Genomic DNA, 16,738 nt, shown 5'->3' with positions numbered 1-16,738 from the left:
ACTCAGCCCTGCCCATTGTGGTGCTGTCACTAGGACACAGATGAGTTATAGGGGGAACGAGGAACAGGAAGCGTCCTCCAGGGGCGTTATGGCCAAGCACCTTCATCCACTTGCCCTAGAGAAGGACATCAAAGGCGTCTCTTCCTGCAATTCCCTCTGTATCCTGTTGTCCCTGACCCCTGCAGGGCCCTGGGGTACCCCCTCTCCCCGCTGGCCCTGAAGCTTTGTGCTTGTGTTTCAGGAGGAGGAGGAGGAGGCTCGGTTGGCCAACATGCCTGCCTGGAGGCGGGACCTCCTGCGGAAGAAGCTAGAAGAGGAGAGGTGAGCCCGGGCTCTGAAGGATTTGGGGCCTGGAAGGGTGTCTTGATCGAGTGGGTCCCTGAGGTGGAGGTGGCCGACTAATGATGTCTCTTTTCTCTTCTAGGGAGCAGAAGCGGTGAGTGCGGGGCTGGGCCCAACCTGCCTCCCCTCCCACACCCTTCCTCCAGCCCCATCTTGAGCACCTCCCCTTGTCATTCAGCCCTGAGACACAGCCTGTCTGTTCCCAGCAATGCTACCGGCCCTCTCTCCCACCACCAGTCACTTAGCTCCTGTCCCCCAGAGTCTAGCTCTTACACTGTAAGGACCATGTCCCCAGTTACCAAGCCCCCGTCTCTCAGTTACCTAGCTTTTCTGCTCTGCAGTTACCCAGACTCAGTATCAATAGCCTTGATCGGCTTTCCCTCAAACTTGGTTGCTCTCCCCAGTAATCTAGCCCAGTGCTGCTTGATAGAAATATGTGAGCCACATAGATAGTATTAACCTTTATGGTAGACCAGTTGGGGGAAGAGATATAGGTGAACTTAGTTTTTTTATTACATTTTATATATACCCCAGTATACCAAAATTCAATGATATATTTCAGTAATTACAACTTTAGTTGAAGTTACGTATTTCAACATATAATTTTAAAAATATTGATGAGATGGTCTCATTTACGTGTAAGTCTTGGAGATGCCATGTGCACCTTATGCCTGCAACACATCTCAATCCTGATATTTCAAATGCTCGACAGCCATATTGTGCTCTGCGGCTACCTTGTCAGCAGTGTAGGTCTAGCCCCCAGGTTTTAACAATTTGTCCCTAATTACCCAGCCCCCCTCTCCCAATAATGTGGTCCCTGGGCTCCCCAGCAGCCAAACCTCAAGCCCCAATAACTCAGCTCCTTGTCCCCTGCCCTCCTAACAACCTCTCCCCACCCTCTGCCACACTGTAACCCAGCACCTGTTTGCAGTAACACCCTCAGCCAGTAGTAACTAAGTCACAGCTCCTATGTTCACCCAGCTATGTGTGCCCCCACCCTAACCCGTCCCCAGCAATCCCCCCTACATGCCTCCTGTCCCCAGTCACCCAGCACTTTTGCCCCTAGAACCCACTGCCCTGCCTACCATTCATTAGTCTCTCTGTCCTCCGCAACTCAGGCCTTGCCCTTAGCAACCCAGTCCCCGCCACCCATGAGCCCATAAGGTGCCTGGCCCACCCGCTCACCCTGGCGGTGGCTCTGCCCCCACACCCTGTCTAGAAAAGAGGAGGAGCGACAGAAGCAGGAGGAGATGCAACGGGAAAAGGAGCAGTCGGAGAAGCTGCGGACACTGGGCTACGACGAGACCAAGCTGGCGCCCTGGCAGCGACAGATCATCCTGAAGAAGGGGGACATCGCTAAGTACTAGATGCTGCTTTCCTGCCCGCATCCTCGCAAGCTTGGGCGGGGGGTGGGGGTGGGGGGAGGCAGCCTGCTGCCCCAGCCTGCCCAGCCCCAACGGAAGGGCTGGGAGCCATGCTGCCCTCCCCCTCCAGCACTGCAACCCCTCCCTGACCCCCGCCCGGGCCCTCGCATCCCCAGCCCTGAGGAGGACGCTGAAGCGCGCCCATTGCTGCAGTCGCCTAGAAAGAAAAAGTGCCCAAGTTGTTGACGCATAAGATGCTTATTTGCATGCCTATTTACGTATATTTGCATGTTCCGTTTAATGTCACCGTGTGCAGAGCTCTTCCCAGCCCCGTGGGTGGTGACTTTTGTTTTCCTGCGGGACGCACACCCGGCTGCAGCCCCCTCCCCCGCACCCCAGAACCCCACATCGCTAGTGCATCCTGGGCGGAGGCAGGCCCCCGCGGGCGCTAGGGGAAGGGGTTTTCCTCCCTTCCTGACCTAGATATGCGCGCCTGGCCCAAGGCCCAGTGCAGGCCCCATTTCCCATACCCGCCGAGGGTTTCCTCTCAGTCATTTGTTTACCAGAAACGATGATAACTGCCTGTCGGGACGGATTTGTCGCCCTGGGGCCCCACCTTCCTCCACTGCAGTCTGCACACCGCCCAGCCAGAGCCCTCGGATCCTTTCACTGCAATGGTGGGGTGAATGGGGGGCGAGGAGCCCTGCACCCGTCCCTGACTGCTGCCTCCGCCACCTCGCACCCCCATTAAAGCTCTCTCAGACGCCCGGGGCTCGCTCAAGTTCACTCTCGCTCGCACTTGCAGACTTCCTCTTGTTGGCGCGGGGGCGGGGGGGTGGAGTGGGAGAGGCAGGCTTGGGCACTAAGGGCCATTCTGGGCCCGGCCCGGGTCCCCAACCCCTGGGTGGCAAGACTATCGACCTTTTAGAGACCTCCCGAAAACCAAGCCTGGGCCACTTAACACCCCAGCCCCGGGGAAACACCAAGCAGCAGCTTTTCTTCGCTGATTTAATATCATGGCCTCGGCCACACTCAGGCCAAGAAACAGCGGAGCAACCTCTTGATCCCCTCCCGATGTTCATCGATGCTATTAGCCTGAACCGGAACCCTGAGGGCCCACAGGGGAGAGGCTGGCTGGCGCTGCTACGCAGAGCCGTGCCAGAGGCATACATAATAACTGACATAAAATGTCTACACGCATAAGTAACGGTACTTAGGCTTCTGCCAGGGCCCCCGGGGCCCCTGGGTGGGCGGTGGGCCCCGCGTCATGGGCTGCGCTGCAGGCGGCTGCGCAGGTCCTCGGCACAGCCGTCCAGCCCCATGCGCTCCAGGGCCGCGTAGATGGCGCTCAAGCCCGCAGGCTGCTGCTGGCGCCAGCGCTTGAGCATCTCATACTGCTGGTCGCGGAAGCGGCCAACCTCCACCTCCACCGCCTCGATCTCGGCCTCGCGCAGCCCCAGGGTGCGCACAAACTCCTTCCAGCGCCGCACCGGCACAGCGTCCATCACGTCGTAGAGCTGCGGGCCTAGCTGGAGCGTGGCAGCCGCCGAGCCTACAGGGGGCAGCGGCGGCGGCGGTGGTGGTGGCGGCGGCGGCGGGCCTGGGGACAGACCAGAGAGCGGACGGGAATGCGGTCTGCAGCCAAGGGGCAGTGAGGTCCACCAAGGTAGTTAGGGAGCAGGAAGCTGGCAAATGTTGCCTCAGTTAAACCAGTTTTTTTTTTAACCTCAGACTTAGGAGTGGTATCAAGGCCCCAAGCCACTAAATTCCTTACCAAGAGCTCTGCTGGGCAGCTGATCCCAGGACCATGGCACCTCCGCGCAGGGTGCTTCCTGGGTCTGGGGCGAACCAGAGGTCCAGCTGTTGCCTACCAACTGGACGGTGCTGACCTTCTCACTGCCGCTGGGTGGCACCAGGAGTGTGTGGGCATTGTCTCGGGGCGAGAGGTGGGAGGCCTGGAAGCCAGGAGAAGCCCCAGGTCAATCCTGCTTACCTACTAAGGCCCCGGGGCTGGAGTCTCTGGCCACCAAACACGCCCCAGGGCCACCTCCGCTGGGTCAGCCACTGTTCTCTCACCTGGCCCGAGTACCCTGCCCCTCCGTCACCGTGGTGGCCCTCAGCCCACTGAACTGGTAGCTCCTGTTTACCTGCGGACCCCAGCTAGGAACTGCCTTCGGCCTGGCACTGTGCTGCTGCATCACTAATGACCTGGTACATGTGGTTAGCTCCACTCCATGCCAGCCACCATACCACCCACTGGGGACCATGAGTTAGAAAAAGGCCCAATCTCTCAGCTCCAGCAGGCCGAGGCCTGGGTGCTTGCTCACCCTCTTCCAGAACGTTCCGGAGTCTTACCTGCCCGGGGGCCAGGGCTTCCATCCCAGCTCCGTCTGCTGAGAAAGACAGGAGGGTCTAACCGGCAGCCAGGCAGCCTGGACCTGGGTGCTGGTCCAGCTTTTCTCAGGCTCCTCTGCACATGCTCACCCCCCAGAACCCCCTCCCTCAGTTTCCCCCTCTGTATTGGGGCTGAGTGGGCTCTGAGCTACCCGTCCTGACCCCAGGCGTGTATATGTGCTTGCACATGCTCACCCCCCAGAACTCCCTCCCCCAGTTTCCCCCTCTGTACTGGGGCTGAGTGGGCTCTGAGCTACCCGTCCTGAACCCAGGCACACGTGTATACGTGCATGCACATGCTCACCCCCCAGAACCCCCTCCCCCAGTTTCCCCCTCTGTACTGGGGCTGAGTGGGCTCTGAGCTCCCCGTCCTGACCCCAGGCGTGTATACGTGCATGCACATGCTCACCCCCCAGAACCCCGTCCCTCAGTTTCCCCCTCTGTACTGGGGCTGAGTGGGCTCTGAGCTCCCCGTCCTGACCCCAGGCACACGTGTATACGTGCATGCACATGCTTACCAGGAACCATGGACTTATAGGGCTGGCAGCGGCGGTATGTGTAGGTCAGGGTGGCACCGAGCAGGAGTGGCACCACCAGGCCTGCCAGGAGCACCTGGACCCAGAACACTGAAAGAGCCAGCTGGTGGGTGGTGGGTGGTAGCCACCCCCAACCTCCCCTGGGCCCATCCCAGCTCTCCGACGGCGTTCCCAGCACACCACCTACTCTGCTTCCAGCCACAGACCGCCGTACAAGGCTCAGGACAGCTCCAGAGGGTGCTCCTGCAAGAGGCGGGGTTGGGTGGCGGAGTGAGGACCCGCACCCAGGAGGGCTGCCCAGGACTGCTCGGTATCTTCTCCATCCTGAAGGCCTCTTTCCTTCCCAGGCCTCTTCCCCGGGAGCCTCACTCTACCCAAGAATGTTCCCAAAGTACTGCTGAAATGTCACTTGTGTCCCCCGGTACAATATCAACAACCACAATATTATCACGCTTATTCTAGACCAGACTGAGTCACTAGAATGTCAACCCCGTAAAGAACCAAGATTTGCTGATTTTTGTTCAGTTCTATCGCCAGCACCTGGAACAGTGTCTGGAAATAGCAGATGCTCTCGGGGGGAGGACTTCCTACCCTCTCCATGCTCAGATGGGGAAGTCACATATCAGAGTGCTGAAGTAACTTGCCCCAGATCCTGCAGAGAACAAGTGGGTTCTGAATCTCAGCCCACGTTTTTAAATTTGACCAATGTGACGACTCTCTCTGTAAGCAACAACTCCTATACATAATGGGCAGCCAGAAGGATTACCATTAGCCTGGCATGGGTGAACCCAGACTTCCCTTTACCTGTCTGCCTGAAGAGGAGCACATCCACCATAGAGCCAAGCTCCCTCTCCCAGACCCTGGACCCTCCCTCTGCTCCCAGCTTCCCTCCCCCCTGCCCAGGGCAGTCAGGAAGTTACATGGAGCAGGACACACAGCTGTTGCCATATTCGTAGAAGCCAGGCAGACAAATCCCACATTCAGTGTCTCTGCTGGAACCTGCAGTCCAAGAGATGGTGTGGGTCAAGATGGGAGAGAGGGAAGCAGGGAGAAGGGGGTGTGGGGGTCAATAGCCCATCCTGAAGGTACTCACAGGGCACCCGTGTGTGGCGGTGCAGGGCCCCGCAGTCCAGGCACGGGCGGCAGTGGAAGGGCGAGATGCTGATGCAGCGTGTGACCGAGCACTCCATGAACCAGCCGGGCTTGCAGCCGCAGCTGGTGTCCGCCACTGCCGAGCAGTTTCCCAGGGCCACCTGGGAGGCTGGTGGGGGACGCAGGGAGATGGGGAGAGCAGAGCGATTAGAGGCAGAGACCCCCACAGGGAGGTGGGACAGATCCCCAAAAGAGCAGAGATAGGGGACAGACCAGAGACAGGGCCACCCAAAAGAAAGAGAAGTGCAGAGTCGCCGCAGACCAGAGGCTGAGGTGTGTACAGACAGGAAGGTCACCAGGAACAAAGGGCACAGAGACGTCCTGAGGCAGGATCGGGGTAGAGGGGCCTGAGATGGGTGATCGCAGGGCCTTCACACACGAAAGTAGCCCAAGCCAGACAAGTCCTTCAGAAAGACCCTGGCCATGGCCTATCCTCAGGAGACCCCACTGAACACGAGGCAGCCCCTCACCCTGCTCGTCACAGGTCTTGCAGCGGGTACACGTCTTCTCGTGGTGGTTCTCCCAGGCCAGGAAGGTGCCCAGGGGACATGGAAGGCAGGTGACATTGCCACAAGGTCTTGTGCAGTTAGCCACTAGGTAGTGCCCTGTGGATCCCAGACTGGGGTCAGATAGCCAAAGGGGGCTCCCCACCTTCCCCTCCCTCCTTTCCTATCTGTGGCTCCTTACTTCTCTCCAACCCCCCTCCCTGGCCTGCCTGCCACCTCTCCTCCACCCCTGCCTAACAACCGTGCTTTCCCCTCGCTCCTCCCCACCACACCCCTCCCACACCTGCAGCCACTCACCTGCTGGACAGCCCCTGCAACAGAGCGGACTATTCCTCTTCTGTAAGTTGTGGGCACAGTCACATCTGGGGCTGGGTGAGCTGCTCCGGCCCTGGGCGCCCAGCAGGAGGAGGAGGAGGAGAGAGACCTGGGAGACAGGTGCTGCTGGCTCCAGCGTGGTTTCCCCACAAGGGGGCCTCTCCCTGCCCAGTCTCCCCAACCTCAGAGGCCCCAGGACTTGCCCTCAGAGCAGCCCACTCCTCAGATCCTTGGGCAGAAGGGGTGCCTACGGCTTGGGGGTGAGACTAACTTCCTTCCCCTGTGCACAGGCCAGACTCCGGGGAAGCAGGGGATAGGGCTCCTCCAGCCCCCCTTACACAGGTTCCCTCCACCAGGGCAGAACCAGGCAGCTCCACCTCTATCCGGGCCTTTTCTAAGATGGTGAAGGATCCCACCTTTTCTCTGTCTGGGGCCTCCAGACCCCTAGAGCCCCTGGGAGGGTGCTTCCTCCCAGCGGAAGGGCCCCGCCCCCAGCTTAACCTCTAAGTAGGTCAGAAGGGCGGGGGCGAGTCCAGAAAGTCTGGGAGTGGAGATTTGAAGATTCGTGGGGATCCCTTTCTTCGGACCCAGTCCCAGAGGAGTTTGAGACCACCACCCACCCTCAGGGTCCCTACTCACCGCAACCAGCAGGGCCGGACAACCCCTGGGCTGCTGCTTCATGGCCCCCAGCGCCACCGCTCTGGGCCCCGCAGACAGGAGAGCGTCCCTGGGGCTTCCCCGCTCTGCCCGCCCTGCCCACCGCAGTTCCGGCCCAGCGCCCAACCCCCCCTACCCCAGTGCGCCTGCCTCCGAGATAGGGACTAGGGTCAGGCCCAAAGGGGCCCTGGAAGTGGGGCCCTGAGCCCAGAGGACCTGCCCCCCCCCAGCAAACCTGAGATGCCCTGTGGGCAAGGTACACATGAGACAGAGCTGCCTCTGGGTCCCCATGCCTGGTTTCTAGCCCCAACCCTGAGACCACCACTCACTCTGGACCTCCGAGCCAGGCGGAAGGCCCACCCTCCCTATACGCTGTGTGGGTGTGGGTGCCGGGGCCTTCTGGAGTCTTAGGGACATTCCCAGTGAGTCTGAGACAGGCCACCACCCTGGCATAAGCTCACAGGAGCAGTCCAGGGCAGAGCCATCTGAGGCAGCATGTGGGGCTCTAACAGTGGACTCATGACTGTGGCAGGGGCAGGACTGATCTTGAGGTGCTAGTCTGGTGGCCTCTGCACCCTAATTCACTTCATTCCATGGTCTCTTCCAGGGCAGCGCCACCCCAGATGGAAGGGGCAGGAGCTCACTTCACATGAGTCCTCAAAGGGGTGGACTCCAAAAGGAACGGACTCTGCCGGCGAGTATATACAAGTCTTTATAAAAGAACCAAAAGCTCAATAAATACGCAACTTTACACAGAGTCCAACCCGAGCCTGGGGTGGCCGGCAGGACAGGGAGGGAGAGAGTGCGCGAGGGCAGGTGAGGGCGATGGTGGCGGCCCTGGCACAAGCCCAGTGGAGCAGAGCTGGTGACTGCAGGGAGTAGTGGACAGGAATCCTGCTGAGCGGGGTGGGGGTGGGGGTTAGGTGGCAACTGGAGGGGGGTCCTGAGGGCACTGCAGCCTGGGCCTGGGCCTCTGCTCCGCGGAATCCTCCTCCATCTCCATCCAGTCTGGCAAAGTGCAAATTGGCCCAGAGCGGTGGCAGGGGACCTGCCCAGCACTCTGGTTTGTACACACACAAGGCAGCAGCTGGAACAGGGCCGGCATGCCCCAGGAGGTATGCTGTCTGCTGTCCGGTGGTCAGTGGCACCTGTGGGAGCCTCCCTCTGCTCAGACCTCCCTGCATGGAAGGGGGAGGGGCAGGGAGAGACAATCTTTCGATCGCTGATGCCACTCAGAGGGACTCTAGCCTCCTCTCCTCCCCACGAGAATCCCTAGACCCCCTCACCACTGCTCACTGAGGAGACCTTCCCGCGGGCTCCGGAGCCCCCTTGGGCTCCATCCACATTCCCAGATGCCATCTGCACAGATGGAGCAGCGCCCCTCCCCACTCCAAGGGCTCAGGGCCCGCAAGGCCAGAGCGCTGGACCACCTGCCTCACTCTGTCCCGGGCCAGGCCACTCACGAGGCAGTGAGCGTGGAGTTAAGCAGCAAGGTGGTCCTGATTCGGTAGAGCTGGGCCAGCGTCAACTTCCTGTGCTGGGCAGAGATCCCTGGGGGGGGTTCAGGCTGGACCCTGGGCAAGGCCCCTGAGGGCAGTTCCCTGCTCCTCCCGGAGGGTCCTTCAGGCTCCCCAGCCAGGCAGGTAGCTCTGCCTTCCATCTCCAAAGGCTGGAAGCCACCACTGCCAGGGCTTGGCATCCCCCCGCAATGCCAGCCGGGCCCCGTTTCCTGAGGGGAGTCCTGAGTCCTCGCGCCAGGGGCTGGAGCAGCCAAGCAGAGTTCTGACAGGCTGCGGCTGGGGGTTGGGGACACTCCATGGGTGGTGGCCCCTGATAGCAGCTGGAGGAGGCTAGCCTCGGATTTGGACTTGAGCAGGTGGGGCACACGGGGCAGCAGCTGGACAGGTGTGCGGCGGCGGAGGCGAGGCGAGTGTGGGGGGGAAGGGGCTTGGGGTAACCCCAGGGGCTGGGGCGCTGAATCCACCACTGGGGCTGGGGTCCCAAAGTCTTGCAAGGAGGTGGGGGAGAGGGTGCCGTAGGCGGAGTCCATGGAGCAGGAGCGGCTGTCCCCAGGGCCCAGGGGCAGCAGCTCGCTGGTGGGCGTTACGGATGAGGCAGTGGTACTGAGAGAAGTCTCGTCTGACTGAGAGCTGAAGGGGCCACCCTCAAACTCAGGAGAGGACAGTGTGTCCCCAGGCTCCACCACGACCACAGCCAGGGTCTCCGTGGAGCCGTCTGAGGCACTGTGGGCCAGGAGGGAAGAGTCAGCCCCAAGGAGACCCAGCCATCACGGTGCGGCCCCAGGCTGGGCAATGCACAGGCCTGCAGCCTCTGCCCCCCTGCACTCGAGGCTCAGAGACGGCAAGCACATGGCACATGCCCCCTATTCCACAACGGACGTCAGTGACAGCATCCACCACCACCACAGAGCTCTTCCCTGAGAGCCCTCCACCCAGCTCAGGGCAGCTGCTAACAAATTCAAGTTAGCAATCAAACTGAGCCCACAGCTGGTTTCACAGCAGGAAGCCACTCAGAGGAAGGGGTCCCAGCTGGGCCCTGCTCACTGCCTGTGGCCTTGGGGTCAGGAGTCCGGGGCTGGAGTGCCCATCCTGCCCTGCCCTGCCCTGCCCTGCCCGGTGGTCTTGGGTAAGCATACCAGTGCTGGGAGTCCAAGCTGTTGCTGCTTTTGCGCAGGATGGTGGGGGAGCTAGCACCCGAAGTGCTACTCTCTCCCCCTTCCTCTTCCTCCTCTTCCTCCTCCTCCTCCTCCTGCTCATCCTCCTCCTCTTCCAGGCTCTGCAGGTGCTGCTGGCTGCCTGGGTGCTCCTGCGCACGCAACTGCTGCAGCTGGTTCTGCAGGCGTGGGTGGAGGGGCGCAGGGCAGAGCCAGCTATGAGCAGCAGCCCCCAAAGGCCACCCTGCCCGCGCACGCATCCCTTTGCTCTCACCTGGGCATTGTAAATAGAGTCCACCCAGCCACGGCACAGAGCCTGGCCACTGGCCTGGAATGTGTAGGCCCCTACGGCGCTGTGGAACTCATTCAGGTGGATGAGGAGGAAGGACCCTAGTTAGGAAGGGCTCAAATCAGCTAAGACCACAGCCTCTGCCCATCACAGCCCTTGCCCAGGGGCAGGGGGCCAGGCTCCTCACCAGGGTCCCGCAGCTCCCGACACACGATCTTGTCCACCAGCAGAGGTGGCCTGATGACCTTGGTCCTCTCAGCCTTCTTCACTGCCTTGGTCACCAAGAGCAGGTCCGTGAAGAGGAAGCAGTACACATCCATCTGGGGGTGGAGAAGGGGAGGAGAGGCCAGGGATCAGGGCCAGGTCCTGGGGCCTCGGTGAGGGCCCTCAGCCTGTTTGCTGCTACACCCTCTTTTCTGTGAAACACCTCCCCTGCACCCCTATGAATTGAGAGCAAAATTAAAATGGAGAGCAAGATGATTTTCTTTCATCAACCTATGTAATTGACTTACTTCAATTAAAACCTGGCACTAGGCCCTGGCCGGTTGGCTCAGTGGTAGAGCATCGGCCTGGCGTGCAGAAGTCCCGGGTTCGATTCCCGGCCAGGGCACACAGGAGAAGCGCCCATCTGTTTCTCCACCCCTCCCCCTCTCCTTCCTCTCTGTCTCTCTCTTCCCCTCCCGCAGCTGAGGCTCCACTGGAGCAAAGATGGCCTGGGCGCTGGGGATGGCTCCTCGGCCTCTGCCCCAGGCGCTAGAGTGGCTCTGGTTGCAACAGAGCGACACCCCGGAGGGGCAGAGCATCGCCCCCTGGTGGGCAGAGTCGCCCCCTGGTGGGCGTGCCGGGTGGATCCCAGTTGGGTGCATGTGGGAGTCTGTCTGACTGTCTCTCCCCGTTTCCGGCTTCAGAAAAATACAGAAAAAAGGCCCTGGCCGATTGGCTCAATGGTAGAGCGTCGGCCTGGCGTGCAGAAGTCCCGGGTTCGATTCCCGGCCAGGGCACACAGGAGAGGCGCCCATCTGCTTCTCCACTCCTCCCCCTCTCCTTCCTCTCTGTCTCTCTCTTCCCCTCCCGCAGCCGAGGCTCCATTGGAGCAAAGATGGCCCGGACGTTGGGGATGGCTCCTTGGCCTCTGTTCCAGGCACTAGAGTGGCTCTCGTCGTGGCAGAGCGACGCCCTGGAGGGGCAGAGCATCGCCCCCTGGTGGGCAGAGCGTCACCCCCTGGTGGGCGTGCCGGGTAGATCCCGGTCGGGCGCATGCAGGAGTCTGTCTGACTGTCTCTCCCCGTTTCTAGCTTCAGAAAAATACAAAAAGAAAAATACAGGAAAAAAAACAAACCTGGCACTATAGAAGAAAAGGGAGGTAATTCTAAAATGATGATTTTCAGGCTCTGGGTTACACAGCAGTGCCTAAAGGGTTAATAGCTCAGTAGCAAGAGTCTGGGTGATCCTGGCCTGCTCATGGACTGTGCACCCACCTTCCCCGCAGGAGGAACACACATAGCAGCAAGTGGGCAAGACTGGTATCCCATGGGCTGTGGACCTGCTGCATTCATTCATTCATTTTAAGTGAGAGGAGGGAAGACAGACTCTCGCATGCACCATGACTGGGATCTACCCGGCAACCCCCATCTTGGGCCAATGCTCAAATCAACCAAGCTATCCTCAGCGCCTGAAGCCGACACTCAGACCAACTGAGCCGTCCTCAACACCTGGGACCAACACTCGAACCAACTGAGCCACTGGCTGCCAGAAGGGAAGAAAGAGAGAAGGGGGAGAGGGTAGGGGAGTGGTTGGGGGAAAGGGAGGAGAAGAGAAGCAGATGGTCGCCTCTCATGTGTGTCCTGACCAGGGATCAAATCCGGGATGTCTGCATGTTGGGCTGACGCTCTATCCACTGAGCCAACCAGAGGACCTGCTGCTGTATTTATAAAGAGTAAACTGCAGGCAGATAATCATCTCTCATACGACTACAGGTCACTAGTTCTTGAATCGTCACCCAACTGACTGGGCAGCTGAGAACTACAGTACTGACTACATCCAGGAGGTGCCCAGGAAGGGGTGTTCCAAACCTGCAGGGCAAGAGGGGGTGGGACGGGGGCCCTGGGTATGGGGTAGCCCCTGCAGGCACCTTGCTGTCTTTCCCCTCTTTCATCCTCAGGCTCCCCTCCAACAGCAGCTGACGAGTCTCCTCAGGGGAGGCACCAGGGATGGGCGCAGTCAGGTCCAGGTGCAGGAATTCCTTCAGGAGCTGGAATGTGAGCACAGGTGTGAGTGAGGTCAGTGTCTGACCTCCCCTGGCAGCTTAGGATTCCTCACCCCACATTGCTGCATGGCCCCTGCCTGGCAGTTTGGTCCTTCCTCCCTCCCTCCCTCCCTCCCTCCCAGCAGGGCCAGGCTGCCCACCTTGTCCACCTCATCGTTGCTGCCCTCCACCACCTCGTAGGCGTCGATGCGGCTTACCACAGCCGCCAGCCGCTGCCGCTCCTGTCTCTGACGCATGCACGTGTTCACGTGGTGGATGAAGCGCTCCACCGAGCTGATCTGGGGGCGGAGGGTGGTAGTTTCAGGCCTAGGGTCAGGGAGGGGCCCAGAACAGCGCAGGAACCCTCCAGAAGCCCCAATTACCATGGTGACTAGGGCCTCCTTGGCTCTCGGCTCATCGGTCTTTCTCAGCACGGACTTGAGCAGCAGCGGGTACTTGGTAAGCCGCTGGTGGGGCTTGGCGAGCATGTCGCTCAGCTTCAGCCGCTGGCACTGCTGGTGCTTCTCGGCCCACTGCAGCAGGAGGGGGAAGGGGAGGGGGCTCAGGGCTGCCGTGTCCCAGGCACCCCACCACTGCCAACACCCATGCACCTGCAGCCAAGGTGACCCCACCATCCTACACCCCTGCCCATTAGCCAGCCCAGCCCGCCCTCACCGTGACATAGGCCCGGAAGAGGTCATTGTCGCGCAGCAGGCCCCGCATGTATTCCATGCAGCCCTCCTCCTCCATGCAGTATCGGATGTAGGGCTTGAAAAGGGAGCCGAACTGGCACAGGGAGCAACAAACCCGTTACCTGGTGCTCCCTGCGAGCCAGGCCCTGCACAAGTTTCCTTATTCATTATTTTTATTTATTTTAAAACAAGAGACAGACAGGAAGGGAGAGTGAAAAGACAGATGAGAAGCATTGTCTCACTTCTAGTTGTTCATTGATTGCTTCTCATATGTGCCTTGGCCAGGAGGCTCAAGGCGAACCAGTGACCCCTTGCTCAAGCCAGTGACCTTGGGCTTAAGCCAGAGACTTAGGATCATGTTGATGATCCCAGGCTCAAGCCAGTGACCTCAAGGTTTCGAACCTGGGTCCTCAGCGTCCCAGGTCGCCGCTCTGTCCACTGCACCACCACTGGTCAGGCCACAAGCTTCCTTACTGCACCTTCACGACCACCCCAGGAGGTGGCAAGCTTATTGTCCCTGTTTTCCCTATGAGAAAACTGAGCCTCAGGGAAAGTGATCACCCTCTGCCAGATAGCAAAGGTAGATAGATGGCCAGGTGGGGTTCAAACCCAGACGACCGACTGGGAATGTCTCGCCTTTGACCACTAGGAGTCGTGCGTGGCCACTGGTCCACGGGAAGTTGGGTGATGAGCAGATGGAATCGGCGCCCAGTCCCGCTTCCATGTCACCCCCACCTGCGTCCGGCCCCGCCCGTACCATCTTGAAGCCCTTGAGAAAGTCCCCGGGCTGCAGCAGCGCCCGCGTGCGCCGTGCCTTCTCCAGCACCGGCGCCATCACACTGCCCCACAGGCCTCGGTGCAGGCGTGCGATCTCAGGCACGTTGCTGAACAGTCGCTCCGCCTCCACCTGCGGAGGACGGGAGGTGCGGTCGGCCCTGCCCCTCGCCTACATTACCTGTGAGCTCCGCCTCTGTACACCCCACCCTTTCAACTCCAACTCTACACCGGTCTCTGGAAGTCAGGCCCTGCCCCTGGCCTTCACCTGTTAGACCCGCCCTCTTCCGGTCCTGCCCGCTGTCTCCGCCCCTACTACCCACCCACCCCACACCCCCTTCTGCTGCCAGGCCCGCCCCCTCCTGGTAAGGTCCCCGCCCCCAGGCCCCTCCGCACCTCACACAGCAGCCCCGACTCTTGCAGGTTCAGGAGGCAGCACAGGAACAGCTGTGGGGGTAGGGGCGCTGGGGGTGCTGAGCTTGGGCAGACGGTCTCAGTCCCGACGCCCCACCCAGATTCTTAAGACTCCCCTGAACCCTATACCCGTCCCAGGGGCCCTGAGGCACCCTGGGACCGAGTTCACCCTTTAAGAAAAGGCCCAACCTCTATGGCCCACCTGAGGGTCGCCTGGAGGGAAGCTTGCGGCCTCACCTGAAACGCTATCTCCCACCTCTGCCCTGGCTTAGCCCAAAGGGTGCCTTTCTTGAACCCCCAAGCCCAGGACAGGTGCTCCCCTCAGGTCAAAGTCCCTACATACACACTCCCCAGTGCCTGCCCACTGTCTCCACGTCTAGGGTGTGGGCTGCTGGGCACCTGGTACCCAGCAGATGTTCAGGAACAGCCACTGAATGAGTCAAAGGATGAGGCCTGTGTTAATGCAGCTCAGCATGTCAAACCTGCCATAGGCCCCTCCCACATGTCCCAGTCTGGGAATCACCTCCTCCCTCCCATGGTATAGCCTGTCCTTGCCCTCCTTGTTGCCTGGCACCCACTCCTTCAGCAAAGGCCCAAACTCTGCCCTGGGGCACAAAGCAGGCAGGGGAGGCAGATGGCGTGGCTCGGGGCCATGCGGGCCCCATACTCACATTAGTGATTACCCGCAGCTTCTTAATGTAGGAGGCCTCTGTGTGCAGGAGCTCCCACACCGCCTCCTGCTGGTGGCACTGCCTTCGGGTCAGCCTCTGCGGGAAGGGCAGGGGTCGACCAGGAGCCAGAGTATGCAGGGATGGCCAGAGAGGGGGAAGGTGAGCAACCTTGCATGCCACCTCCTTTTCCCAGTAGAGACAGGAGGTCCCCCAAGTTCTGGGTGAGCCCTCCTCTGCCACCAAGATATGTAAATGGCACACTGCAGTTTCCCCAGAGTGTCCCCAGGGTGACAGCAGCCTGCAGGGCTCTCCGGTAGAACATCCTGTCTCCGGGTCCCCAGAAGGGCCCCATGACATAGGGGGCTTGGGTCCCCTTTACCCAGAAGAGGGAGGAGGAGGAGGGCCTGGGTGCCGCCCACCTCATGCCCATCAATGAGCTCTCGCCAGCTGTCCTCCAGCCGCAGGCAGGCATCGTCCTCGTCCTCCTCCTCATCACCCTCCTCCTCCCACGAGTCATGGTCAAAGCGCAGCCTCCGCGGCAGCCTGGGCAGCCCAAAGAGGCTGTAGGCGTGCAGCTTGGCCTCCAGCTGCTCCGTCTTGTCCACCTCCTGGAAGGAGACCAGGGTCAGGGGCAGGGGGCAAGGCCAGACCCGCTGCCCTGCCGCAGGACCTCCGAGGAACACACACCCGGCCAAAGGCGCTAGTGCTGGGACCCGAGCTGAAGAAGCCACTGAAGCGACTGGCGGCCCGGTTCTTCCAGCTGTCGTTGCTACTGCTGCTGCTGCTGCTAGGCAGAGAACAGCTGGAAGGCGTAGGGGGCTCCTGCCCAGGGATGCTTGCCTCCCCCAGGAACTCCGACATGTTCTTCCGGCGGCGGCCAGGGGCCTGGCCAGGGAGGCTCAGTCAAGGCCAGACCCCCGCTGGCCCCCACAGCCTCGCCCACAATGGGTTTCCCAGACCTCAGGGCAGCCTGGGATATGGGAGGGTCTCTGCAGCCCACCCTAGGATGACACCATTCCAGAGACCCACATGTGCTCTGGGGGCTGGGAGATCCAGACACAGGCACTTGGACCACCCCCTAGCCCGCCAGCCACAGGCACAGAGCAGGCAAGGAGAAACACGCAGCCACACATACTCAGATGCACACACTCAGATGCATACAGTCAGGAGCACATCTCCAAGGGGATCCACAACACACAAGCACACAGCCAGTGACATACGAGCCCCATTCCCCATGCAGTGCCTGCTTGGACACACGCATGCGCATGCACGCGTGCACACAGACTCCCTGGGCATCGGCAGACTCTCAGAGGCAGACCCACCCCCTTAGATCCAGAGAGAGCCCCTATTCTCAGAGCCAGCCCCTTATCCAGGACAGATTAAAGCCCCAAGAGACAGCAGTGAGGAGCCCAGCTGTCCTCCCCGGGAGCCCCTCCCCACCCCAACCCTGACACAACCCCTCCTCCTCACCAGGATGTCCAGGTTCTCCCGGCGGCTCTGGGGGTCCACCCGGTCCAGGGCTGGGGGCCCGGCCCCAGCTGGCCGCAGGATGGGCAGACTCAGGGACTTGGAGTCCTTCACTCCCTGCTCCACTTTTCCCTCATCACCAGGCTTGGCTGGGGTGGCATTAGGGGACAAGGAGAGGTCCTCAACACCTAGGTCCAGTAGGGGAGGCAGCCCTGGTCCTCTCTCCCCCAAGGAATCAAGCTAAGG

At 60.8% G+C, this 16,738-nt stretch overlaps 3 protein-coding genes across 15 annotated transcripts in view; 1 reads left to right on the top strand and 2 right to left on the bottom strand.

Moving 5' to 3' along the window:
• ESPN (espin) overlaps window positions 1-2,473 on the top strand; it is a 32,183-nt gene extending 29,710 nt beyond the window's left edge. For 3 of the 4 annotated variants that reach the window (XM_066270598.1, XM_066270597.1, XM_066270595.1), the window contains 3 exons: window positions 242-321; window positions 425-436; window positions 1,562-2,473. In XM_066270598.1, the coding sequence (XP_066126695.1) occupies window positions 242-321; window positions 425-436; window positions 1,562-1,709 (240 nt within the window). In that variant the 3' untranslated portion in view covers window positions 1,710-2,473. The remainder of the gene's footprint in view (window positions 1-241; window positions 322-424; window positions 437-1,561) is intronic. The other variant, XM_066270596.1, reaches the window with a different exon arrangement.
• A 65-nt stretch (window positions 2,474-2,538) lies between these two features.
• Window positions 2,539-7,341, bottom strand: TNFRSF25 (TNF receptor superfamily member 25). The gene is made up of 10 exons (XM_066270591.1): window positions 7,249-7,341; window positions 6,592-6,718; window positions 6,259-6,393; window positions 5,730-5,897; window positions 5,557-5,635; window positions 4,824-4,879; window positions 4,619-4,726; window positions 4,062-4,099; window positions 3,481-3,661; window positions 2,539-3,306 (listed from the first exon to the last, which is right to left on the bottom strand). Exons 1-10 carry the CDS (start codon window positions 7,288-7,290, stop codon window positions 2,972-2,974), a joined length of 1,269 nt encoding a protein of 422 aa, XP_066126688.1. The 5' UTR covers window positions 7,291-7,341; the 3' UTR covers window positions 2,539-2,971.
• Window positions 7,342-7,960: 619 nt separating this feature from the next.
• PLEKHG5 (pleckstrin homology and RhoGEF domain containing G5) overlaps window positions 7,961-16,738 on the bottom strand; it is a 52,882-nt gene continuing 44,104 nt past the window's right edge. For 8 of the 10 annotated variants that reach the window (XM_066270580.1, XM_066270584.1, XM_066270590.1 and 5 more), the window contains 15 exons: window positions 16,496-16,641; window positions 15,713-15,910; window positions 15,445-15,633; window positions 15,026-15,121; window positions 14,337-14,387; window positions 13,924-14,073; window positions 13,150-13,260; window positions 12,858-13,007; window positions 12,636-12,773; window positions 12,361-12,480; window positions 10,417-10,549; window positions 10,215-10,330; window positions 9,923-10,119; window positions 8,730-9,509; window positions 7,961-8,444 (listed from right to left, as the gene is read on the bottom strand). In XM_066270580.1, coding sequence (XP_066126677.1) covers window positions 8,435-8,444; window positions 8,730-9,509; window positions 9,923-10,119; window positions 10,215-10,330; window positions 10,417-10,549; window positions 12,361-12,480; window positions 12,636-12,773; window positions 12,858-13,007; window positions 13,150-13,260; window positions 13,924-14,073; window positions 14,337-14,387; window positions 15,026-15,121; window positions 15,445-15,633; window positions 15,713-15,910; window positions 16,496-16,641 — 2,585 coding nt within the window. In that variant the 3' untranslated portion in view covers window positions 7,961-8,434. Of the gene's footprint in view, window positions 8,445-8,725; window positions 9,510-9,922; window positions 10,120-10,214; window positions 10,331-10,416; window positions 10,550-12,360; window positions 12,481-12,635; window positions 12,774-12,857; window positions 13,008-13,149; window positions 13,261-13,923; window positions 14,074-14,336; window positions 14,388-15,025; window positions 15,122-15,444; window positions 15,634-15,712; window positions 15,911-16,495; window positions 16,642-16,738 lie in introns of those variants that run through there. The other 2 variants (XM_066270581.1, XM_066270583.1) reach the window with 1 other exon arrangement.

Source organism: Saccopteryx bilineata, chromosome 3, assembly GCF_036850765.1.
Source record: "Saccopteryx bilineata isolate mSacBil1 chromosome 3, mSacBil1_pri_phased_curated, whole genome shotgun sequence".
Classification (NCBI taxonomy): Eukaryota; Metazoa; Chordata; class Mammalia; order Chiroptera; family Emballonuridae; genus Saccopteryx; species Saccopteryx bilineata.
Note: the sequence above shows the minus strand (reverse complement) of the source record. Positions and strands in the feature narration are given on the sequence as shown.